The sequence below is a fragment of the Trachypithecus francoisi genome, unplaced genomic scaffold (genome assembly GCF_009764315.1).
Source record: "Trachypithecus francoisi isolate TF-2019V2 unplaced genomic scaffold, Tfra_2.0 Lachesis_group2, whole genome shotgun sequence".
NCBI classification, from domain to species: Eukaryota; Metazoa; Chordata; class Mammalia; order Primates; family Cercopithecidae; genus Trachypithecus; species Trachypithecus francoisi.
This window is the reverse complement of record NW_022681465.1, coordinates 142,546,793-142,574,130: the sequence shown is the minus strand read 5'-3', so window position 1 is coordinate 142,574,130 and position 27,338 is coordinate 142,546,793. Positions and strand designations below refer to the sequence as shown.

Genomic DNA, 27,338 nt, shown 5'->3' with positions numbered 1-27,338 from the left:
ATCTAAAGGGCAAATAGAACCTTCAGTAGCTTTTCCCTTCCATTCTAAAAGAACAATTTCAACACTTTCTTCAGGATAAGTGCCCAAATGTTTTATCACTGGGGGAAAAAAAACAAATCGACTCTGATCGATAATTTGATAATGTTCATCTGAGTCTCTTACCTATCAATCCATCTGTCCATCTGTCCATCTATCCATCAACTTAAGTGTATGATGAACACAAGCACAAATCAGGCCTTGTGCTAGGTGCTGAAGATATACTGGGGAGGAAGACGGACAGGGGTCCTGCTCTCATAGAGCTTATAGAAGTATGTGTGGTGGGGGAGAAATGTCGACTTTCATCCAAAACTACAGGTAAATTAAAAAAGCTACAGTGGCAGGTCATAAAAGAGTGGTACATGGTACAAAGAGAGTCCCTTTCTTTCAGATCAGATTGGGGGGGATCTGATCCAGCCTGCAAGGCTTTCTTGAGAAAATTGGATTAGAGGTTAACTCAGTAGAAGGAGGAGTACAGAGCATTCCAGACAGAGGGAAAAGTAAAGACATACAAAGACTCTGTGGCTGAGCAAACACGAATCACAGGAGGGCCTGGAAGAGCAGTGTGTGTGGTGCACAGAGAAGCAGGGAAAGTCTGGTAGGAAGGAGAGGTAGGCAGGGGTGAGGATTCTGTCTTTCCTCCAGGAGCATTTAGAAATACAAGTGTTTTATATAAGGAGGTGATAACATCAGGTTGCATTTGGAAAGCTCTCTTGTAGCCAAGTGGAAAAGGGACTAGGAGGCCAAGAGGAGGGCTGGAGGCCGGGAAGGAGGCTATTACAGTGGTGCAGGCAGAGATGATGCTAGCTTGTGCTGGGAAGGCAGAAGTGGGGGTGGGCACACACAGATTTTTTAAAAATAGAGGTTACTAGGGTCCTGTGGGTTTGAGTCAAAAATACAGCCTGAGAACTTAGTCAGGTGAGAAGTTCATCTGTAAGATCTGGATATCCATAGTCCCACAGATGCAGGTGAAACCTACCTGGGACCTGAACCCAGCTCTCCCCTCACCTAGCCTAGTGTCTGTGTCCTCACATGTTACTTTTAAGTTTCAATACTGTCCACAGAAAGCAAGTCAGGAAATCAGACCTAATGAGATAAGATTTTGCATCTATTTCACCCTCAAGAATTCAGTGACACATAGTCAAGAAAGAAGAGAGAAATCCTAGAGGGGTGATGGCGAGCTTCCCGTGCTCATGTAGAGTGTGCCTGTGCCCTCACAGAGTCCCTGGAGGCCCCAGTTCTCTCCGGTCCCTGGGAGCATGAGCGCTCTGTGCTGGGGGAGCCTACTCTAGGAAGATAAGTATTTTCACTACCTCAGAAGGCACTGTGATTACTTCAACCAAAGAAACAGTCATCATTGGTGTTCACGCTGGAGTTAAAACTGCCTAAACTGGACTTTTGAGAGGTGGTGTGTCTTCATATTCCATGGGCGATTGTCAAGGGTGATTCTGATTTTGTGTTATTTTCACCTTAAGTGGTAAGTTTATTATAGCCTAACTCTTTCATGAGATTAGACTTGACTATATTATTATCGTCATTATATCCACTTTGTAGATGACAAAACTGAGGCTTGGAGAGAATATCCATATGAAAGCATTTTGCAAACTGCCAGCCACCACATGAGTATAATCATCACAGCTAATATCACCTATCACATGTACCTGCCCATTCCTTCCCAAACTCAGTATCTATAAAGGCTGAAGGAACATAGTTCTCAAATAAGGAAAACATGGTGAGATGAATCATACTTCTGTACCAAGAGGGCAATTCCCAAGAGGTTTTGAAAATCTCAGTCTAGCTGATGTGTGATCAATCACAGGAAAGCCCCTAGAAAGTGCTCTTCTTAGAGGCTTGATGGGCTGGGCAGGAGCGAGGGCTGCAATATTGCTATGCACAGCAGCTGTGGATGGGAAAAAAGAAAAAAAGGGACTGGAAAGCTCATCAGAAGGCAAGTTCCTACTTTTCAGAGAGAGAATAAAAAATGACTGCAAACATATCCTATTAGTCTCCTAGCTGGGTAAGTAGGGTTGAGCCACCCAGTAACAAAGAAGTTGCTCTAATAATAGTAATAATTATAATCATAATCCCCTACATTCTGAAGACAGCAGACCAGAGTGAATAAGACCATCTGTTTTGGCGTTGGAAAGGCCTAGGCTTGTGCCACAGTTCTGTTTATTAGCTCTGTGATCTTGAGCAAGTTACGCTATTTTTCACAAGCCTTGGTTCCCCAACTGTAAAATGGGGGAAATTAATAGTCCCTAGCATAAAGGTTATTATGAAGATTAAATGAGATGCAGCAAGTATAGCTCTTAGCAGTGTTTGGTATCTAGGAAGCACTAGCAATGCTAGCTACCATTATTAGTTACTATTTGGTAGTATTTCATAATTTACAAAGCACTTTTATATTTATGTCCCATTCCTTCCTCTCAGTTGCACCAGGGCAAAAGCAGACATCACCAACCTATTGTAATATTCTTCCTTGTGGATTCCAGACTTCGAGAATCTTTCTCAACACTGTACTCCAAGCAGTGCTTACCCATCAGCTGGCGTTGGTCAGGGGACAGGACCCATCTGCCACAGCTGCCTTAAGCTGGAAGAGTGAATTTCCAAGTATACCTGGTAGACAGTGACCCACTGGTTGATTTCTACAATCTTGGCTCTTTGGCCTGGCTGGCTGCTCACTGCTTGCAAAGGTCCCCCAAGAAGGGGAGAGGGGTAAGAGCATGGGGAAACAACATGTGACTGATGGTAGTCCCCTCCTCTTTGAACTCCTTCCTGGCCCAGGAGGAAAGTCTCTGCCTGGACAATGATCCTGGCCTTGTCCATCTCCCATCTTGGAAACTGAGAACTCTGTGAATTCTTCTTTGCTTCTCTTAGGGTGGAGGCCATAAAGGGCTTTGAATCTCCTGGGCAGCACCCAGCCCCTTACCTATCCTGCCTCACGCTCACTCTGGCATTCTTGTTATTTATTTATTTATTTTTTAAGAGATGGGATCTTGCTCTGTTGCCCAGGCTGGCTTGCAGTAGCATGATGATAGCTCACTGCAGCTCCAGCCTCGACCTCTTGGACTCAAGCAATCTTCCTGCCTCAGCCTTCCAAGAAACTAAGACTACAGGTACATGTACCGCCACACCTGGCTTTTTTTTTTTTTTTTTTGTACAGACGAGGTCTTATTATGTTGCCCAGGTTGGTCTCAACCTCCTGGCCTTAGGCGATCTTCCCACCTGGGACTCCCAAAGTGCTGAGATTACAGGCGTGCGCCATCATGCCCAGCCTCTCTTGTTCTTATATAATGATTTCTTAGATATATGGTGTCCCAGGCAGGATATGTGAGGTGCAACCACAAGAGAGCACACGGGACAGTCTTCCCAGACCACAGCAAACTGCTGTGAATGCAGATACTCCTGTAGGAATCATCGAAACCTCAGGCAAGCTTCCCTGACCCCTCTGGCTAGATCACGCCCCTGATATGGGAACTTACAGCATCCTCACTGCTCCTTTGTGACTTCATATTCATTTGGATGATCATCTGACTATTGTCTGTCTATCCTCAAATTGTGAGCTCTATGAGAAGACATCAATTTCTGTTGAATGAATGAATAATGAATGAATGAGTGGAGACATCTTTTATCTTTTCCAGATGAAGGAAAGGTCACCCATGGATTAGACATGTCTAATATAGTCACAAAGATTTGATACCATAAAAGGGTTCTGAGAATTGACTTTATCCTATGACTAAATGGCTTCAGGTCAACTTAATGGGCTAAAAACTCAAAGGAGAGCTGACTCACCTGATCCTGAAATAATTTTTAAAAAGATGCAACAGGCTTTGAACTCTTCCACCTTCTTCCTTCTTTCATTTTCAAACAGTTTCCTTTCTGGATTCCTAACTAAGGCTTGTGGCAGAAATTGCTGTATATCCCCTAGGAGCTGTTCTTTTCTTCCACAGAAATAAGAATTTTGGCTGGGATATGATTGCTCAGAATAAAGATGATATTTTCCTGACATCCTTGTAGCTAGATGTAGCCTGACTGGGTTCTGTCCAATGAGAGGTGAGTGGAGGAGCTGCATGGTAGCCTGCTATGGTTTGAGCATGTTCCCCAAAGTTTGTGTGTTGGAAACTGAATCCTCAGTGCAACAGTATTGGGAGGTGGAACCTTTAAGACGTGATTAGCTCATGAGGGCTCTACCCTGATGAATGGATTAATGCTGTTATGGAGGGAGTGGGTTAATTACTGTGAGAGCAGGGCCCTTACAGGATGAATTTGGTCCCATCCATCTCTCTCACCCATGTGATGCTTTCTACCACCTTGTGTGGCAGCAAGAAAGCCCTCACCTGATGCTGCCCTTGATCTCGGACTTCCCAGCCTCGGAAACTGTGGCCAAATACATTTATTTTCTTTATAAATTATCCAGTTTCTGGCATCTGTTACTACAGCACAAAACAGGTTAAGACCCAGCCTCATGGAACTTATCAGAAAAAATTACTAATGTGCACCTTTGCCTTTCTTGTTTATCCCTTCCTCTGTCTTGCTGCCTAGAATGCAAAGGCCGCTATGATGGACCATAAGGTGCAGCTCCACGCTCTCGGGATGGCTGAAGCCATCAGCAGGGAGTACAGGTTCTTGAGGACTTCAGGGGGCAGAAATGTGATACTAGTCCTGGAGTTAAAACCTCCAGACTTTGAAGTGACAGAAAAATACACTATCTTGTTTGAACCATTCAAATATAATCGTAACTGATATAAGCTTCTTCTCTTGAGGCTTGAAAGACTGAGGAATACCTTACGGTGTGGAGAGGTTCTTGAAGGAGGACCCGAAAGACACAGGCTTCAGATTCCTGGCTGTACATTTATGAAAAGTAGGACCTTAGGCAGGTCCCCTTGTCTTTCCAGGCCTCCATTATTTGACGGTAGAATGGGGATCAAAATAATATCTGCCCATGACACAATTATCTACATAAGAAATGCTAAGGAATCTACAAAAAAGCTAGTAGAACTAATGAGTTTAGCAACATATAAGGTCAATATACAAAAATCCATTTTATTTCTGAATACTATCAATGAAACATTGAAAACTGATGTTAAAATACCAATTTCCATGGTGTCAAAAATATCAAATAGTCGAGATACATTTAACAAAATGTATAAGACCTACACACTGAAAACTACAACACTGCTAGAGAAATCAAAGATCTAAATAAACGGAGAGATACATCACGTTTATTGGTCAGAAGACTCAATATTGTTAAAATGTGAGTCCTCTCAAAATTGATCGATCGACTCAAGGCACTCTTTATAGAAACTGATATTCAACAGACCTGGAAAAATAGCCAAAATAATTCTGTTTCAAAAGAGGGGCAAAGTTGGAGGACTTACATGTCCTAATTTCAAGGCACTCCTGGGATACAGTGGCCAAGAGAGAGTGGCCATAAGGTAAGGACAGATATGTGATCAATGGAGTGGACAGCTCATAACAATACACATTCAGTTGTTTTTGAACAAAGGTGCTAAGAAAATTCAATAGGTAAAGGATAATCTTTTCAACAAATAGTGTCCAAACAATTAGATATTCATATGTCAAAAAAATACACCCCACACTTCCTCACACCCGACACGATGTAAACTTGAAATAAATCATAGACCTAAGTGTAAGAGCCAAAACTATAAAATTTGTAGAAGAAAGTATGTGAGAAAATCTTAGTGACTTTGGTTTAGGCAAAGGTTTCTTATAGAGGACACAAACTGCAATAAAATATGAATAAGTTAGAATTCATCACAATTAAAAACTTTTGTTGTTGTTTAAGGGACAAGCCATGAACTGGGACTGGGAGAATATATTTGCAAAACATGTATCCTTTAAAATAATTTTTTTTTTTTTTGAGACGGAGTCTCGCTCTGTCGCCCGGGCTGGATGGAGTGCAGTGGCACAATCTTGGCTCACTGCAAGCTCCGCCTCCCAGATTCACGCCATTCTCCTGCCAAAGCCTCCCGAGTAGCTGGGACTACAGGCGTCTGCCACCGCGCCCGGCTAATTTTTTGTATTTTTAATTTCACCGTGTTAACCAGGATGGTATCTATCTCCTGACCTCGTGATCCGCCTGCCTCAGCCTCCCTAAGTGCTGGGATTACAGGTATAAGCCACTGTTAAAATAATATTTTTAATGGACACATACTAACTGTACAAACTTATAGGGTACAGAATGATATGTTGATACCTGCATACAATGTATAATGATCAAATTAGGGTAATTAGCATATCCATCACCTCAAACCTTGATCACTTCTTTGTGTTAGGAACATTCAAAATCCTCTGTTCCAGCTATTTGAAAAAATACTTTATTGTTTACTACAGTCATCCTACAGTGCTATAGAACACTAGAACTTAGCCCTATTTAAGCTGTAATTTTGTATCCATTAACCAACCTCTTCCTATCCCCTCCACCCCTTTCCTTCCCAGTCTCTAGTAACCACTATTCTACTCTCTACTTCTATGAGGTCAACTATTTTAGCTCCCACATATAAGTGAGAATATGCGGTATTTGTCTTTCTGTGCCTGGTTTATTTCCCTTAACATAACTACCTCCAGTTTCATCCATGGTGCTGCAAATAACTTAATTTCATTCTTTTTTATGGCTGAAAAATATTCTATTTTGTATATATACCACACTTTCTTTATCCATTTATCTGTTGATGGATATTTAGGTGGATTCCTTACCTTGTTGCAATAAACATGGGAGTACAGATGTCTCTTTGACAGGCTGATTTCCTTTTCTTTGGATATATACCCAGAAGTGGGATTGCTGGATTGCTGGATTATATGGCAGTTCTATTTCTAGCTTTCTGAGGAACTTCCATACTGTGTAAAACACATATTTGATTAAGGACATATTCAGAATGCATAAAGAACTCATACCAGTCTGGGCAACACAGTGAGACCTCATCTCTAAAAAAACAAACAAACAAACAAAAATTGTCAAGGGTGGTGGCACATTCCTATAGTCCCAGCTACTTAGGAGGATGAGCTGGGAGGATTGCTTGAGTCTAGGGGTTTGAGGCTGCAGTGAGTCACTGCACACACTGTGACACAATGTCACTATACTCCAGTGGACAGAGTGAGACCTGGTCTCAAAAAACAAAAAAGAGCTTTTATAAATTCACCATTACTAGTCATTAGGGAAAGGCAAATCAAACTATACCATTAAGCTGGGTGGAGTGGATCATGCCTGTAATCCCAGCACTTTGGGAGGCTGAGGTGGGTGGATCACTTGAGGTCAGGGGTTCAAGACCAGCCTGGCCAACATGGTGAAACCCTGTCTGTACTAAAAATACAAAATTAGCTGGGCGTGGTGGTGCGTGCCTGTAATCCCAGCTACTTGGGAGGCTGAGGCAGGAGAATCACTTTAACCTAGGAGGCGGAGGTTGCGGTGAGCCAAGATCGCACCATTGCACTCCAGCGTGGGCAACAAGAGCAAAGCTCCATCTCAAAAAAAAAAAAAAACCCAAAAAGGCAAAAAAACAACAACAAAAAACCCTACCATTAAATATCATTTTACACCTACTAGGCTAGCTATAATTTAAAAAGTGGAAAACAACAAGTGTTAGTGAGGATGTGGGTGGAGAAATTGAAACCTTTGTGCATTGCTGGTAAAAATGCAAAATGGTGCAGCTGCTGTTAAAAAGTTTTGTGGTTTCCAAAAGGTTAAATGTAGAACTACCATATAATCCAACAATTCCATTTTAGGTATGTATCTAAAAGAACTGAAAGCAGAGACTGGAACAGACATTCTTAGGCCAATATTCTTAATAGTCACATTACCACAATAGACAAAAGGTGACAACAACTCAAGTGTCCATTAACAGATGAAGATGGAAACAAGATGTGACATATATATACAATGGAATATTATTAAGTCATAAAGAAGAATGGAATTTTGATATATACTACAACATGGATAGACCTTGACCGTATTATGCTTAGTGAAACAAGCCTGACATAGAAGGTCATACATTGTATGATTCCACTTACATGAGGTACCTAGAATAGGCAAATTCATAAAGACAGAAAGTAGAATAGAGGTTACAGAGGAGTAAGAATGGGGATTATTGTTTACAGGGAGTTATTGTGGGGAATCATTAAAAAATTGGGTATAGATAGTGGTAATGGTTACATGGCATTGTGAACATATCTAATGCCACACAATTGTACACTTGTGAATGGTTAAAATGACAACTATTATATTCGTTTTAGCACAATAAAAAAAATACCTCCCTTCTCCTCCCCTCTAAAAAAGCCAATTCTTCTCGTTTTCAACTTTTACATATTCTAATATCCTTCTGGTGATTCAAATGTATATTAGCATATTAAAGGCTCTTTGAAGTCACACAGAAAAGAAAGCTGTCTAACTTTGTTTAATCCAGCATTTCACAAGTTTATTTGACTAGAAGTCCTCCACCCTGACAACCACTCATCTACCCCCACTCACTAGACAATGATTAATACCCTAGGAAACTCACATACTTTTTTGATGGTTATACGGATTGGGTTGATGAGGGAGAATACAACATGATTTCTCCTCTTGGCAACGTGCAATTCAGTTTTGTTTTGTTTTAAAAAAGCACATAGACATCAAACAACTACACCAAGATTTCAAACTGACATACTAACTTGGAAGGAGGGAAATGAAGTTTATGTTAACATTTTCCAAAGGAAAGTTTCAGTCAATTTCTGAAGCATCTGTCACCCATCTGTCCACTCACTCATCCATTCATCCATCTGTCCATTCATCTAATACATGTTTATTGTGCAACTACTATTTTTTGGCCTTACGTTAGGTACTGCAGGGAATATCATAAAGACAATGATTTATGTCTATGCCACAGGCCAGATTGGAGATCATTTCGTTTCAAAAACTGCTACTGGGACCTGGGAGAAGAACTACAAATTCTCAGGAGCCAGAAGAATGGTTCTGGGAACAGTTTTGCAGAGGGGCACTGGGGCTGGGTGTTGAAGGGTGAGTATATAATGAGTACCACATGAGTAAAGGTAATAAAGTTGCCCTGAAATACTCCTCTTTTGTCTTTCACTCACAAAGAAGACTGTAGACTATTTTATAAGCCTGGCTTCTCATAACTGGTTTATGAGTCACTGTACATTTTCCAAATTTATCACATTTAGATTTCTCCAAAAGCCTGAGAAACAATGCATTTGAATTTCTTTCATTCTAGAGAGTTGAGGACCATTTCTCAGGATGACTACAGTAGATTGTGAAAGTGGTCTCAATCCTCCATCCCAGGCCCTTTGCAAAGTGATTGTGTAGCTCCTCCCATCAAGAGTGGAATCTCTTTCCCCACCTACTGAAGTTGGTCTGGCTCTGTGACTTGCTTTGGCCAAAAGAATGAGGCAGAAGTGACAGTGTGCCAGCTTGAGTCCAAGCTTCGAGAGACTTGTACTCTTTTGCACTTATTTCTTGTCCTTCTGCCTCCTCTATGAGAACAAATCCAGCCTAGTATGCTAGAGAGATGTTAGAGGCAAGCAGAAGATAAGACATGTGGAGAAGAACTGAGGTAATCCTAGACAGCTGACAGAGAGCCAAGCCCCAAGGATAGGAGAGAGCCCAGCCAAGTTCAGCAGAGCTGCCCAGCCCAGCCCCAGTTGACCAGAGACACATGAGTCAGCACAGCCAAGGCCAGAGAAACCACCTGACTGGTGTGTAGTCCTGTGAGCAACAATATATGGTTGTTGTTTGAGGTCACGGAGCTTTGGCGTAATTTGTTATACAGCATTGTTTATGGTAAGGAGGAATCAATCAAATGACCTTAGAGAGGATTCAGTTCCGTTCTGTGTTTGCATGCTAAGCTGCCAAAACAGAAATAGAACTGTTTGAATCTTGTCCTCCCACCTCATTTTTTAAGATCCAAATAACATCTATCTCCCAAGGCTCAGTTCAAACACCACATCTTCAAGAAGACCTACTTCTATCCCCCTCCACTTACAAAATAATCTCCCTTCCACTGACCTCTCACTGCACTCTCTCTGCCTCTCTCTTTTTGAAAGTTAGCACTTAAAGTCTTAAACTATAGCCATTTATATACATGTTATTCCCTCTTACTGGACTCTAAACTAGTGTTTTTAAACTATCTGTAATGAAGAACCACTTCAATTTCTAATTCACTGTGAATGAAACCATCTGTGGTAGGCAGAATTCTAAGAATGACTTCCAATGACCTTCATCTTCCTATAATCCCCTCCCTTTTGAATCGAGATGGAACCTGTGAATATGATGAGATATCACTCCTGTGATTACTCATGTTATATGGCAAAATGGAGATTATCCAAGTCGACTTAACCTAATCACACACAAAACGCTGAGTGCTCTCTCCATCTGGCGGTACAGAAGGAAGTCAAAGTGATTTGAAGAGAGAGAAGAATTAGATATGGCATTGCTGGTTTTGTAGATCAAGGGGGCCATGTACGGGTAGCCTCTAGGAACAGAGAGCAACCCCTAGCTTCCACAAAAACCAGGGGCCTCAATCCTGAACTGCAAAAAACTGAATTCTGCCAACACCCTGAATGAGTCTGGAAGTGGATTCTTCTCCAGAGCCTCCAGATAAGAGCCCAGCCTGGCTGAAATATTGATTTTGGCCTTGTCAGATCCTAAACAGAAACTCCAGTTTAGTCAGCTTAGTTAGACTCATGACCTGTAAAACTCTGAACTAATAAATTCATATTGTTTTAAGCCACTAAATTTGTAGTAACTTGTTACACAGCAATGGGAGCATAATATACTTCTCAATAGTATGGCAGATTATATTTTCAAAAGCTAGCTGCAGTGAAATCTTCTGTCTCTCGTGTTCTTCTAGAACCTTTCCACAAGCTCACTGAGAGGTGGAATTTCCATACTCTGCCTTTGAACTTGGGCAAATCTTTGTGAATGCTTCAATCAATAGAGTTTGGCAGCAGAAATGCAATGTGACTTCTGATTTCTACATGACTAGATCATAAAAGTGCCAGGCACATTTTCCTTGTTCTCCTGGGACACTCATTCTTGGATCCCAGCCACCATGCTATGAAGAACCTCCCCTGTGGAGAGGTCGACAAGGAAAGGAACTGACTGCCAGCACCACTTTATCAGTCATGCGAATGAGCCATCTTTGAAGTGGATCCTCTGGCTCCTGCTGACCCACCTGGCAGGCGCTATGTGCAGCAGAGATAAAGTGTTCAGAAAGTCCTGCTCAAATTGTAGATTTGAACAAATGAATGACTGTTGTTCTTTTAAAGCCACTAAGTTTGGGAGCAATTTGTTAAGCACCAATAGTAACTGAAACAAGTATAAAGCTTGCGTCACATGCAATTCACCACACGAGCTTGACAGCATGTGAACTGCTCTATGTCTATTCAACAAGATGAGTCTACTGAGCATGCACCTGGCTGTCATGGCAATATCAAATTACAACAAAAGTCTCCGAACAACTATCCTCAATTCCCATATCTATCTCATTGTGAACTGGTGCCGGTCTGCAGACTACATTTTGAGAGGCATTGCTATAAAACATCTCTGGCCCAGACCCATTCTTATTCATCTCTGTATCCTCCCACATGCTTTTTAGAATTCCTGGAAACAGGAGCAACCCAGTAAATGTTTATGAACTGCACAGAAGACCCAAAGAAAGCTGAGGCTGGAAGCTTAACTCATTCGTTTTATAGACAGTGATGTGGTAGTTCAGAGAGGTGAAGGAATACACTAAGGGTCATGGAATGAGCCAGTGGCAGAACCAGGAGAAAGGCACAGAATTCCTGAAACTTTCCAATCCAGACTTTGGAAACCCAGCTGCTTATGTATGTTGTGAAGGGGGACTGGCCAGGTGTAAGGCCCTGCAGAAATATGATGGCTGGGGGAGAGGCAAGTGCATGCATGCCCATGGGAGGGGCAGCTGCTACCCCAGCTCCCGCCAACTGTTGCCAAGTGAGGGCCAGTGGAACTAGATGTTCATTTTTCAAAGGGAAGCTGGAAAATTCAGATTTCTAGGGGCTATTTCTTGATTTTTAGTTTATTACATGAGATAAACAAACACGTTTGCAGGCTAGATTTTATCTAGCAGGCCACCAATTTGCAACTCCTGAACTGGTTGAGCACCTCTAATTTACAGATAAGGAAAAATGAGGTCCTGAGAGGTTACAGGTTTCACCAAGAACATGTAGGAAGAGGTGGTAAGGCCATTTTCTGACTTGTCCAGGAATTTGGTGACGATGATGGTGACCCACATTTACTGAACTCCTATCATGAGCAAGGCAATATACCAGGCACTTAGACCTATAGTCTCATTTAATCTTTTCAACAGTTGTAGGAAGTAGGCACTAGTATTTCCCCTTTTTACAGACTCCAAGAAGCCAAGTAACTTGGCAAGATCATAGCATAAGTAAGCAGCAGGTCTGTGTTCATAAGCACGTTTTTACAAGGGGAATGGTTTTCTATCACCTTACACCATTTCAATGTCTCTTTAGCATCCTACCTATCAAAGCCCCAGGTTCAGTTTTGCCTAGAATTGTTGCAAAATCCACCTTCTAACATTGTCTATCATTTCAACCCAGAAATAACTCAGGGTTGACATGTTTCCTGTCCCCCAGAGTCTGAACGACATTCAGCCTGTACACAGCTCATCCTCCCCAACTGTTGACTCTCCAAAGGGCCAGGGTGTGTCTGCAGCTACTGCAGTGCAAGCAGCAGCTTAGGCTACAGGGTTTAGAATGTCCTAGCTTTCTTTGCTAAATAGAAGGGAAGCATAGAATTGAAGGGGTGAAAGAGGCTCCAGAGAAATAATGTAAACCTATTATGTTCAAACCACATTCAATGGATATCTGGAGATGCAGCAACTGGGAGTTGGACGGGGAGCCCGGCAAGAAGGGCCCCAATTTCTTCTTTGTGATACATTAATTAGGCTTTCAAATAAGATTATGTGAAAAGTGTTCCACTGCTTTAAAAAACAAGTTTGAAAACCAATGATCTAATCCAACCCCTTCACGGCATTTTAAAAATGCCAAACCCTATAATTTGATTTGCAATTATAAAAATAATAAAGGCACATGGTGAAAGATGTAGCCAAAAGGGTATAATGAAAAATAAAAATTTCTCCCTACTCCCAACGCTTACTCTCACCCCCTAGAGATAACCACTATTAACAGCTGCTTGTGTATCCCCTCCAGATTTTTTAATAAACAAACTGAGCCCCAGGGATTGGCTTGTCTGAGGTTATTTGGCCAGGCTCAGGGCTATTTACTGGACGTTATGCTCCTGGCAACCCTCTCTCCTTTTATAACTTACAAAAGTCTGAAATGTTTCCACAGGTTACAAACTCTCTCCCGAGTCCACTTGCAGCATGAGAAACCATACATTATGCATCTGCTGGCCTCACTCCCTGAACAGGAAGCTTACATGTCTTTTTCATGTGACCTTATTTCTCCATGATCTTTGCTTCATATGGTGGAGAAACCACCAGAATCAGGTTCTCCGTGCTGGCCAGAGTTCAAGCCAGGAACAGCAGCTATAAAACTGCATGCTCAACAAGTGATCTGGGCCACCGGACAGGAACTCAGGCTTGAACCAAACTCCTGCAAGGGGCCACACCTCTATACCTGTTGCCTCAGAAGATCCTCCTCCAACAGCTTAGGTTCTTCTGAGTGCAGTGTTAGCCTCTCCATTCCTCTGCTGGCCCTCAGGCCACTCTCTCCTTATTCCCAATCTTCCTGCCTGCCTTCTGGGCCTCAGCTGACCCCTCTCCCTCAGCATTCCCCATCTGCAGCCCCCTTTCCTAACCACCAGAAACTGCAGATTCATCTCCAGGCTGAGCCCATTTCCTACCTGGTAGTCTAGAGTACACAATTCAAGGTTGCAATAAGCTATGATCCGGCCACTGCATTCCAGCTTGGGTGACAGAGTGAGACCCTGTCTGTAAAAAAACAGAGTACACATAAGACAGAGCACTCTGAGCCTCTTTCTCCCATACAGAAGACCTGAAATGCTAACACTTACTGGACTCTCTATGTTCCAGGCTCTGTGCTAGGCAATTTCAAGTCCTTATCTTCACCACAACCCTAGAGGGTGGCACTATTATTATCATTCCTATTTTATAGATGGGGAAACTGACATGGAACTGGTAGCTGGGATAGGAACATGGAGCTGGCTAACACAAGGTTCAGGAGGGATTTGTTCAAGTTCCTGATGCAGGTGAATGGCAGTGACCCCAGGCCTCTGATGTCTGCCCACTCCACTCCACTCCACTGCCCACATGGTGTTCCTGGAGGGACAAAACACCCACAAGTAACCCAGGCTGACTGTTACCTATTCCCCTCCCCCTGTCATCCAACAGCCTACTTCCTTCTCGAGGTTCTTGAAGAGGACCCTGAGCCTAAAAGAAGGCCGTAGATCTGGGAAGAAATTAATCCCACATTACTTGTCAGCAGTGGCACAGACTCCCTGCCGTTGCCTAGGTTACCTGACTGGAGTTTAAGCCACTACCAAAAACCCCCCTATTTACCTTAATTAATCAGATTGGCATGACTCCCTCGGGAGGGGTGCTGAGACCTCCCTGTGCCCCTGGGATAAGTGAGGAAGTTGGGGAGCACTTCTTGGCGAAATGACCTAAGAACTGCAAGGAGGCAGCCCTGGAGGCCAGGGCGGGTAGGAACAGTAACAGAGGGGCCGCCTGCACCAGGTGGGACAGAAGAGGCTCATTCCCAAGGGTGTTTACTTGCCAGGAAATTTCAACTATCACTCAGAAGGCAAAAATATACTGCCAGGCAAAGCATAATTATAAGTTGTATTATTCGAGCTATTCATAAGGAAGGCATGAGACCTGAGAAAATAGCTGTCTCATACGTGAAGGGCCTCATTTCATTTTGCATGCTTTAAAAAATCATGCAGGAAGGAGGCAGAGCAGCAGCCGGGGGTAGGGAGAAAAGCTTTTCTCTGCACACTGCAGAAGGCTTATTTTCTAAGAAATACTCTATTGGATGAGCTAAACCTCAGCGTGGACTCCACCTGCATTTCTGGCTTTCGACTCTTTCCTTTCTAGGTATGCATTTTAGTTTCCTGAAGGAGTCACAGATGACTGGACATGTGGCACCTACTGGGACACTGTCTAAAACATGTCAAGGCTCAAAAGACGCAACACTTACAGACATAATGACTTCCGCTTCCTCACCAGATAGAAATGAACACATAATGAGAAGGACAGACAGACACACATACTCCCACACAATCCCTTGGACTTAGAAAGCTTGAATGCAGCAAAATCATCTAAAAGAGGCGTTGGCTCTATTATTTTTATTTTATTTACTTATTTTTTGAGGCGGAGTTTTGTCCTTGTTGCCCAGGCTGGAGTACAATGGCACAATCTCGGCTCACTGCAACCTCTGCCTCCGGAGTTCAAGCGATTTTCCTGTCTCAGCCTCCTGAGTGGCTGAGATTACAGGCGCATGCCACCACGCTGGCTAATTTTTGTATTCTTAGTAGAAACGGGGTTTTATCATATTGGTCAGGCTGGTCTTGAACTCAGGTGATCTGCCTGCCTCAGCCCCCCAAAGTACTGGGATTACAGCCTCATTTATAGGACTCAAATATCTGTCCAGGCTATTGTTTCTTTGGACATATTACTTGTCCACTTTACCCTTTTTAAGGCATGCAGTGAGCCACACAAGCAAATGAATCTCGACTGGCCACTTGGTGTCCCAATTTTTTTTTTTTGAGACAGAATCTCGCTCTGTCACCCAGGCTGGAGTGAGTGCAGTGGTGTGATCTCGGCTCACTGCAACCTCTGCCTTCCAGGTTCAAGTGATTCTCCTGCCTCAGCCTCCTGAGTAGCTGGGACTACAGGTGTGCACCACCACTCCCAGCTAATTTTTATATGTTTAGTAGAGATGGGTTTTCGCCATGTTGGCCAGACTGGTCTTGAATGCCTGACCTCAGATGACCCGCCCACTTCAGCCTCCCAAAGTTTTGGGATTACAGACATGAGCCACTGTGCCCAGTCAGGAGTTCCAATTTCACAAGTGACCCTGAACATGGTGTGTAATGACCAGGCCTCAGTCTCCTCATCTGGAGAAGGAGGATAACAGCTGCCCAGGATACTTCATCCAGCTGACCGAAGGATCAAACGGCAACATGCGTAGAAAAGTGTTTTGTAATGTGAAGGACCATGCGCTTGGAAGTGCTCATCATTGTCATCAAATATGTCCTAAAAGTTGAGACCTCCTTCATCCCCACTAGGAGCCTCAGCCAAGCCACTTGGCTTTGAAGGTCAGTCTGGCCTTTGATAAGAGAAAGAGTAAGACCTCTGGACCTGAGGTTGTGGGGTTCAGTATCCCTGTTTGGGTCAGACTACCTGGACTTGTTCCACTAGCTTCAGTGCCCAGATTCTTTCCTTCTTCCTTCAGACAAGGACCCACCTCTCACCTTGGTGTCACTGTGGGCTTCCCCTTGGTCTTCTGACTCAAGAGCCCAGTCCCTCCTACCCTCTGCCAGTCCAGCCCCTAGTTCCCTTCCCAAGGATGTCCCAGACTCTCTAATGTCCTGTCTGCTTCAACTATGCCAGGCTCCCTCCGCTGACACTATTCTCTGTCCACCAGCCTATATCCACACAATGGTAGAGGCCTGAAGGCAACCTTGCTTGGGTTGTGGAAGCCAACCTAGTTCAGTAGGCCTGCCAAGTCCACTGGCCCCAGCCACGTCCAGCTGGGCCCGGCTCTGGTTCTGACAGTCTCACATTTCTGAAATATGTCAGGGCTCAAAGGACACAGCATTTATAGATATATTGAGCCAGGCTGCTTTTAGTGTCCTTCTGATACCACATGGAGGAGGAAGCACATCACAATAGACCAAGTGGTTCTAGTATATTACAGATTCTGCTTTCAGAACACCAAATGGATCAATAGGACTTCTTTGTGTGTATTTTTAAAAATTATGTATTCACAAAATCCAATAGAAGAATCAATAAGGTTGGGATGTAGTAGAAAATTCTTGGAAAGGAACAATAACAGCTAGCATTTATTAAGCTTAATACTTTTTAGCAGCACCTGTGCACTTTGGGAGGCTGAGGTGGGTAGATCACGAGGTCAGGAGATGGAGACCATCATGGTCAACATGGTGAAACCCTGTCTCTACTAAAATCCAAAAAATTAGCTGGGTATGGTGGCAAGCACCTGTAGTTCCAGCTACTCAGGAGGCTGAGGCAGGGGAATCGCTTGAACCCGGGAGGTGGAGACTGCACTGAGCTGAGATGGTGCCACTGAACTCCAGCCTGATGACAGAACAAGACTCTGTCTCAAAAAATATATAATAATTTTTAAGACCCTGCTTAAAATCCTCCAATGGCTTCCCATTGCTCTTAAGATGAAACCAAACTCCTTTCCAGGCTTAGAAGGTTCTACTCGGCCTGACCTCTACCCACCTCTCCAGCCCATCCCGTGTCATGCTCCCATGGCCTCAGAACTCCAGTGACTTCTGTAAGTTCCTCAAATGCACCTCACTTTCGCCTATCGCAGGGCCTTTGCACATGCTGTTTCCTCTATCTCAAACACTCTTCATACTCTGTTACCACTCCACCAAATTCACTTCACATTTCAGTTCAGATGTCATTTCTTCTAAGAATTCTTCCCAGACCTTTTAAGTCCAAGCCTCTGGCAAGCACAGTATGGTCCTTTCCTTCAGAGCACTAAGTCAGCAGACTTTTATTTAGAGTGATTGTTACACGACTGCATGTCTGTGTCTGGACTATAAGCTCTAGAAGAGCAGGGCAGTGTCTGTGTGGCTCACCATACACCCCGCTTACTAACACTTCGCACTGTACCAGACACATAGAGGTGCTCAGTAAATGTTAGCTGAATAAACTGAATGAATGGATGTCTACTATGTGCTGGTTCCTGGAATAATTCCTTCTCAATGCACTAGCTCATTTTACCCTGAAAACAACTCCATGAGGTGGGTATAGTTATCCCCAAGGCTACAGACAGTAGCTAGGATTTTACAAGTATTAAGTAACTTGCTCAACGCCACACAGATGTAGCAAGTGATAAAGTTAGGATTTGAACCCAGGTCGGCCTGACTCTAATGCTTGCAGCTCTTTACTCTGTAAAACCTGACCCCAGCCAAGCAGTAGAGGAACATTTATTTTTCCCTTTTGTTCTAGAGTACAAACTATGCCAGAGGGGTGAGCAGAGAGGAAGGGAGAGGTTTTTTCCCTCTTCCACACACCTGGATTTGAGCCACAATGAGATGAGGGCATCTCGGATTCTTTATATTTTCCAAAATAAATTCTATTTTTTAAGTAGAGATGGGGGTCTCACTATGTTGCCCAGGCTGGTCTTGAACTCTTGGCCTCAAGCAATCCTCTCACCTTGGCCTCCCAAAGTGGTGGGATTACAGGCATCAGCCACTGCGCCTGGCTCCAAAGTGAATTTAAAAATTAATAAGTTCCCTGGAAACTTCTTGAGAATTCCATTTCCTCTTCCTTTTCTCTTATGGGGTACTCTTAAGACCTAAGCCAGAGTATAATTTAAACTTTATTGAATGATAAATAAATTCAGGGTTGGTCTGTTATACCACCTAACATTACCAATAAGAATGCAAGTCCAAAGTTATACACCAACACACTTCCTTGAATAGATTTTTCTGAATGAGATTTAATATTCTTTCACCACCTTTATGAACTTGAGGATATCCTAAATTGTTACTCAAATGTGCACACTGTTTATCCAGACCTGCCTGCTCTATTGTCTCTCCCCCTCGAATGTTGTCATCTGGGACTCCTTAACTCTAATGTGATGTTTAGTCTGGGTGAGAGGCTGAAAGTACAGCTACCTCTCTGGTAAGGAGTTGCTTGGATGCTGTTTGGTTGAGTCTCTTTAGCCAACCCAGGGAGTGTGACTTTGTATGGTGGACTCATAGGAGTCTGAAGCTCCATGAGTGGGTTGACCCTCTAACACTGTGTTATTCAGTGAACTTCAGTGTCAATGGACTGTGCTGTGCCCAGTATTTGAAATGACATCATGGGTGAACTCCTCACGGCTAGGGACTTGCTCCTTTACAAGGTGCTTGGCTAACTTTGTTTTGGTGATGGAGTCTGCTAATTGCATGTACCATCTGACCTGGCTAATAACTGCTCAAGCTGCAAACCTGCTTCTAAAGTCACTATGTTATAAGCAATTATTTGGCTCTGTGCAAAAATGTTAATTTCATGCTTTGTAAACACATCTCTTGTAAAAGACCAACCTGCCCATAAAATTTGCTTTTGACATTCCCAAGATAATCTTCAGGGGAAAGGAAAAAAGGGGGTATCCTGTTAATCAGTTTCTACAACCTTCTTTTTCTTGAGACTTTTTTTTTTTTTTTTTAATGACAAATGAGAGGTGTCAACATCAAGGTTCACTGAGGAGGCAGAAAAATACCCAAAGTGAAGGCTGGCATCTAAGGATGCTTACATTCTTGCAAGTTCATTGTGTACTTTCAATTAGGTACAAGGAGTTCGGCAAATCTGGGAAAATCACATGCTTTTGACCGACTAAACCTAGTGTCTTAGAGTTAGAAGGCTCTTAGCAATGATTTGGTCTACACACCTCATTCTGCTGGCAAGGAAAAGGTGACCCAGAAATGAGACATCCTGCCAGGCTTACACAGAGCTCAACACTGGAGCCAAAAATTGAACCCAGAGGCCTTAATTTCTAAGTAGCATATTTTCCAGCAAGACATGGGCCCTAGGGAAGACAGGGAAAACCTAAACCTTTTTTTAAGAAATGAAGAACTCCAATCATCCTCTTCTCCAGGTATTTTCTACAGGGCTATGTGTTTCCTGGCATCCTGCTGGGCAGGGACAAGAAAGCAGCTGAAGAAGCAGATCACCGAATTCAATTCAAGAGGCATATCTGGGTCACCTACAACAAGTGCTTCTCACATTTTCTGCCATCCTCTACCCCCTACTACTTTCCCCAGAAAAACATGATGTGCTTAGCGCAGGAGCATCTGGGAGGCTTTTGGCCCCAAGTAGCCACCGCTACTTTGCTTCACCTTAAATATTCATCCCATATTGCAAATTGTACTTACCACGCCATGATTTGGATGTTTTACTTTAACTTTAATATAAAAATGTGTTTCTCTTCCTGTCTTCTCTAAATAGTCTGGGTCAACTTCATGCTTTTGGAAGGAATGTTGTGATTATCCAGCATGAACTCACTGTATGAAAGACCATACACAGGCATGGGATCCAATTAACTCCAATATTAGCAGAAGGTGCTAAGATCTACAAGGGACCGAAAGCCCAGGTAATGCGCTATGGGTACACAGGAAAATGAGAGATCAATTAAAATTTGAAGCAAAGTTCTCCAGAAGGATGAATAAGTTCTGTCTGTTTTGGAGGGTCTTGCCCTGTCGCCCAGGCTGGAGTGCAATGGCACAATCAAGCTCGCCGCAGCTTCTAACTCCTGGGCTCAGGCAATCCTTCCACCTCAGCCTCTTGTGTGGCTAGGACTACAGGTAGGCACTACCACACCCTGCTGATACTTATTTTATTTTTTTATTTTTGTAGAGACAGGGTCTGGCTACCTTGTCCAGGCTTATCTTGAACTCCTGGCCTCAAGGGATCCTTCGCCTCAGCCTCCCAAAGTGCTGGAATTAAACACTCGAGTCATTACACCTGGGCAGTTTTTTTAAAAAAATGATAGTCTTTAATTTTATTTTCCCTGATTGTAGATTATTGGGAAAAGAGAAAAGCACAAAGGAGGAAATTTAAATCCCCTATAGGAAACTAGGTAAAGGGTTCATAGGATCTCCCTGTAATTTTTATTACAAGTGCATATGAAATCCATAATTAACTCAAAATAAAGCATTTAATTAAAGAAATCCCCCATAATCCTACCATCCAATAATCATCACTGTTAAGAATTTTGTAGTTCCTTTATTTATGTTGTTTCAAGACATGTGCCTGAAATCTGAAATCTAAAGAACTAATTGGAGGTCTGGAGCCTGCTTTCTTTAGTCATCACATGTCAAGAGAAATTTCCTACTATTAAAAGTTCTTTGAAAGTATTTTCAAAGAATGTCTTATATTTGAATACATGGAATATCATATTCCCTAATGCTCGGTATTTACTTGCTTCCAGTTTCCTACTATTAAATTTTTTTCATGTTACATATATTTTGCCACAATACAAAAATTTCTTTAAGTTTCAATAAACGTTCTATACATCCCACATTTCTGATGATCACCTCAGGCTGGACTCTCAGAAAGAAAGTTTCTGGATGAGTTTTGTAAAGTTCTCATTGCATGTTAACAAATTTCTTTTCTGATGGGAGTGGAGGAAGGTGGGCAACATTTTTTTTTTTTTTTAATGAGATTGAAACATGTCTCAACAAAAACTCCAGGTGACTGCAAAGTGCCTAATTGGCGGTTTTCAAATGCAAGGCCATCTGGGAGCCGGGTAAGAGGGTCCAGAAACCCGAAAACCCACCTGCTTGCAAACCAGGGTAGGTGCTTCATCCAGCTGTCATGCTTTCCTGACATCTCAATGCAAAGTGATCTTTGAGGAGAGATGCACTAAACCAGGACATATGGGACTGTCTTTTGTAAAAGGAGGCTGTTCGCTCTTCTCCTAGGAGGGTAATAACTTGGGAAATATGCATAAACCATTGCTGCTAGGATATAAACAGCATAAAATTATCCAAACTTGGAGCCATTAAAGATGCACATTGTGAATTTAGAATCAAAACACTCTATAAATTCATAGCAAATCTGCACATTGAAAACTCAGTCTGTACACTGTAAAAGCAGTAGTTGGTTTAAAGACTTTTGCAAATGCTCCTGAGTGTATTCCCTGGGCAGGCATGAGGTGTGAAATCAGTGGGCTTCTCTTGTGAAAGTCCTCGTCAGCATCAGGAAATGGAAGACGTTCTGAGGTCCCTTATTTCCTGAGGTCCCTTCCAGGTCTACTGTTCTCAAGTAGGGTTTCACCCTTTGTTCTGGAAGGGATGTGCACACATTTTCCTTCAAGTCTAAAGACTACATGACACCCTGCTGATTGTCTGAGGAAAGGGGAACAGGAAACTAGTCTTGACATGTTACCACAAGGCTCCCTACATCCCTTCCCAAACTATAAATACTGCAAGAAGGGGAGAACATGTAAGGTTTAGAATACTCATCAAGAAATCTTTCTCTCCAGAAATTACGCTCGCTGACTATTTTAGTGTTTCCCTTAGAAATTGGTAAAGAAAGTCTGCTTCACTACCGCCCCTGGAATGATCCTAGAATGAGGTCAGGAAGGGAGCTCTGACTGGTGGTCCCATTGGCCATAATTTCTGGCCCACTGGAAGTCATAAGAAAGCCCCCTCTTTTGACAGTTGGCATGAAGAGCCCACAGTATTGGGCTGTAGATTTCAGGCACTCCCTAAGAACTGCTAAGTGGGGGTCTGTACTGCTCAGAAATGCAATTGATTTCATCTAAGAAAAGAGGAAACAAGTGTTCATTTATCCTTGTCTTGGACAGAGACCAAAGGGTCAGTATGGACAGCCAAAAGCCCTTTGACTTATCTCTGTCTCTTGGTATTCTAAAAATTCTGCCTCATTGTCAGCCTACGATTTTGAACAATTTCAATAGAAAAGTTTTAAGAAGAGTAAAAACATTTACTGTTTTTACTCACCAAGATTTACCAATTGTTAATATTTTACCGCATTTGCTCTCTGCCTATATATACATTATATACATTTTTTGCTGAATCACATGGAAGTAAATTGCAGATATCATAATGCTTGGTCACTGAGTACTTCAGCATGCATCTGTTGAGCAAAGGAACACTCTCCTATATAACCACAATTCTATTATGACATTGATATAAATTATCTAATACATACCCCATATTCAGGTTTCCCATTGTCCCCCAAATCACTTTTTTTTTTTTTTGAGACAGAGTCTTGCTCTGTCTCCCAGGCTGGAGTGCAGTGGCACGATCTCAGCTCACTGCAACCTCCGCCTCCCAGGTTCAAGGGATTCTCATGCCTCCACCTTCCAAGTAGCTGGGATTACAGGCATGCACTACTATGTATAGCTAATTTTTGTACATTTAGTAGAGATGGGGTTTTGCCATGTTGGCCAGGCTGGTCTCGAACTCCTGGCCTCAAGTGATCTGCCCGCCTCAGTCTCTCAAAGTGCTGGGATTACAGGCGTGAGCCATCACACCCAGCCTTTTTAAAACTGACATATAAATCACGTAACACAAAATTTTCCCTTTTAAAGCATACAATTCAGTGTTTTTTTAGTATTCTTATATAAAGTTGTATCAACATCACCACTAATTCCAGATTATTTTCATCATCCTAAAAAGAAACTCTGCACCCATTATCAATGCTATGGTGTGAATGTTTGTGTCCCCTCCGGAATTCATACGTTAAAATTCAAATCCCAAGGTAATGTTATTAGGAGGTAGGGCCTTTGGGAGTGATTGGGTCATAAGGGCTTGGATTAGTGCCCTTAGAAATAAGACCCTAGAGAGGTCGCTTGTCCTTTCTACTATGTAAGGGCACAAATAAGAAGGCACCGTCTATGAACTAGAAAGCAGGCCCTCATCAGACACTGAATCTGCCACTGCCTTGATCCTGGACTTCCCAGCTTCCAGGAATGTGAGAAATAAATTTCTGTTGTTTATAAGCTACCCAGTTTGTGGTCTTCTGATATAGCAGTCTGAATCAACTAAGACAATCAGTCACTCCCCTTCTCCCTCCCCTGAGCCCTTAGAAATCATAAATCTATCTTCTGTCTCCAGGGATTTGCCTATTCTGGATATTCCATATAAATGGAATCATACAATATGTGGCCTTGGTGTCTGGCTTCTTTAACTTAGTATAATGTTTTCAAGGTTCATCCATGTTGTAGTGTGTATCAGTACTTCATTCCTTTTTACAGCTGAATAATATTCCACAATAGGTATATACACCCATATTTTATAAATCCACTCATAAGTAGACATTTCAGTTGTTTCCACCTTTTGTCTACTATAAATAATGCTGATATAAATACTCATGTACACGTTTTTGTGTGGCCATCTGTTTCCATTTCTCTTGGGTATATACCTAGGAGTGAGACTGCTGGGTCATACAGTCACTGTATGTTTAACCTTTTAAAGAACTGCCAGACTGTTTTCCAAAGTGGCTGCATCACTTTACAGAACCACCAGCAATGTCTGAGGGTTCCAATTCCTCCACATCCTTGCCAACACTTGTTATTGTCTGTCTCCAAATTGGTTTTATAGCCATTTTTTCCTCAAACCAAGATCTAATCAGGGATTCTGCATTGTATTTAGTTACCATGTCTCTTTCATTTTCTTTATTCTGGACCAGTTCACCAGTCTTCTTTTGCCTTTCCTGATGTTAACATTAAAAGAATAAAAACAGGGTCTAGTTCAGATGAGGGATTTATTCCTGATTCTGATAGGATCCTAAAGCACCCTTCTCTTCATCATTGCACTGACAACTTGAGGGTCTTAAGGGTGCAGCCTCCAGGGAGATAAAATGGAGCCCAGCTTAGTGTCAAGCACAATGACCTAGTGGCTCTTACCTGGTAAATGCTTCTCAACCTCTTAAGGCTTCTGTTCAGCATCAATAGGGAGGCTCAGGGGAAGGAGAGCAGGTCAGACTGGGGTGGAGAAGAGTGTGTCTGATGGACACTAGGGAATCTGGGTACCTGCCTCAAGTGGCCCTTGGTGATGCCTGCCTGGCTGGGCTGTCTTGAGTACTGGAGTTAATTGGGGTCACTGAACTACAACAGGGTATAGCACTGGAGAATAATACCCACTAGCCCCCACTGCAGTAATGAGCGCTGACATATATCACATTTCAGACTGTAGCTAATTAAATACTCTACAGCTTCTCCAACAGAAATGAAGATTTGAAGCATTGAGCTGAGGGAGACAGAAGGATGGGTCCTGTGACCTACCTCTGGCTTAGCCAAATTCCCTGTATGATGCCAGGCAGGTAAATCTACCTGTCTGGGCCCCTCCCTAATCTATAATGTGGGGGAAAGGAATGCACATGAGGTTTCTTTAAATGTTAGGGGTCTCCCATTCTAGGCAGGATACTGTCAGTTAATGTTACTGAAAATAACTCAAATGTATTCCTTGTCAAAGGAAAATTATAGGAAGAGCCAAATGCAATACAGCTAAAGCCTACAATGTAATACTACCAGTAACCCACATGAACTGCCTCTTCACTTTTATGGAGTATCTCACCACTCTTCCATATATGCTATCTCCTTCATCCCCAAATAGGGCAGATAAGTGTTATCATTCCCATTTTACAAATGAAGGTTCACAGATCTGAGGTTAATTCATTCATTCTGGGACAATAATCATAAAGCATCCACCAAGTGCCAGGTGCTATGCTAGACCCTGATGGCACAAATCACAAGCTAAATAGGTAGGGATTTTGCATTTTTGCTGTGAGCTTTCAACTGGGCAGGGAAGACAATTAATAAGCAACATTAACAGGTAAGCACCACTCTCCTAAGGGAACTACAGGGAGTGCATGTGTGGGGCCCTAACTTTGGCTAGGGATTTGCCTCAGGTGTCATTCACAGAAGGTATGAGACCTCTGGTTCCTTCCTTCCATTCTACCAAGGCAGCAGGAGATATATACTTCTGGTAGTAGGAATAAAACTCTCACCTAGGGCCTGCTTAGCTGGTGGAAGAAGGGCAGTGGAACATATTTTCCCTTGTTTGGTGCTACACACAGAACTGTGGAATGAAAGCACTTTAGTGTCCAAGGGGCTCATCCCCTAAAGCAACAAGTCCAGATAAGACTCAAGGGATCTTAGGGTTTGAGTAACGTCCCTGAGGTCTTTGACCTCACCAGTAGCATGTGGTGTCGCTGGACAGTGTGGACAGCCTGGGTCCCTCCCTGCTCTGGGGCTCAGTTTCGCCACCTGTAAGGTGAATAGGTTGAACTAATGCTGTTTTTTTTTTTTTTTCTTTTAGCTTAAACCTACTTATGAGCCATCAAAACTTTCTCTCTTACTTTCTCCATCAAAAGCCAAAGACAAGGTATGATTGATGAATTTCAATGGTGTCTCCTAAAATGAAATTAACAGTGTCAGAAATCTTCATTGACCTGTGAATCAGACTCTTCAAGGTTGATTGGCTGGACACAGCTGTTTAATAATGGGTGTCCCCACCCCCGCCCCAGCCCAATCTCACACTCCTTTGCAGTTATTAGGGCTATCCCATAACTCATCCCAAGCAAGTGGAGACAGAATGGCCGGTGTCTACACTTTCTGCAGAGGCTGGTTCATAAAGCAGTATTTATACATTCCCTTTAACCTGACATTGCATTAGATCTATTACCAGTTAATTAAATTGTAACCATTTTATACATGGACTTCTGGTTGTGATCAGCATCTAAATGTACAGATCCATGAGGCCTCATTGACTCACGTGAAGAAGCTAAATAATATTCACTTAAAGGAGCATTAAATTGTGCAGAACCATCATGAGCAGTCAATAAAGGCTTCATGTTAAACAGAATTTAAAGGGATGGTATTTGCTACTTTACTCCCTTGAGAAACATATGCTTTTAAAAGTTATTTCCTACCTCTGAATTCCCTGCGACTAGAGTGGTTTTAACAATTTTCTGATTTGTTTAAAATGAATGATTATAAAACTTCGTTAGAAGCATTTGCATTCATTTAAAAGGGGGTGCATCCTGAATTCTGCCACTGTCATAAAGGGAAAAGAGACAGGAGACTAATTAAGTAACAAAGGCTCAGCCAGAAACCTCAGTTCCAGAGGCATAATCTCCTTTGCCAGGCACGGGGCAGATGACTGGCTGCACGCTTGCTCCAGCCTTCTCGGCCTAATCCTCCCTCCTCAGCAAGAAGCATTCTGACAGTGTCTGGAATAATAATGTAATTATGGACAGCTAAAACACCTCATCCATGAAGGACAAGGATTTGGATCCTTTCAAACATGGGAAAGAGAATCAAAGGCACCAAAGGGTGGGTCTTTTTTGGGAGGGTTGGGGGAGGTAGTTAGAACTATCTCTCTCTTTTATTTTCTGCTAAAGAATATATGCTTCTCAGAGGAGAAATAGTGCTTTGACCATGACATGACAGCCATTTAGGCCAAAGTGGCCCCTGCCTGTACACACTCAAAAAACAAAACATTCCCAAGTGTATTTCCCTACAAAAAGCCAATTTGTTTGTTTGTTTTCTCCCTTCATATTTCTTCCTTGGGTCTAAATTATAAAGTCCTCACTGTTCTGAAAGAAAATATGTAG

The 27,338-nt window shown here is 42.6% G+C and overlaps 1 protein-coding gene across 4 annotated transcripts in view; it reads right to left on the bottom strand.

The window, feature by feature from the left end:
- The window catches only part of GALNT10 (polypeptide N-acetylgalactosaminyltransferase 10), a 233,254-nt gene that overhangs the window by 139,208 nt on the left and 66,708 nt on the right, over positions 1–27,338 (bottom strand). The window contains exon 1 of one of the 4 annotated variants that reach the window (XM_033180689.1): positions 13,895–14,020. The exons of the other annotated variants lie outside the window; for them this stretch is intronic. Coding sequence (XP_033036580.1) covers positions 13,895–14,005 — 111 coding nt within the window. The 5' untranslated portion in view covers positions 14,006–14,020. Of the gene's footprint in view, positions 1–13,894; positions 14,021–27,338 lie in introns of those variants that run through there. 4 annotated transcript variants of the gene reach the window in all.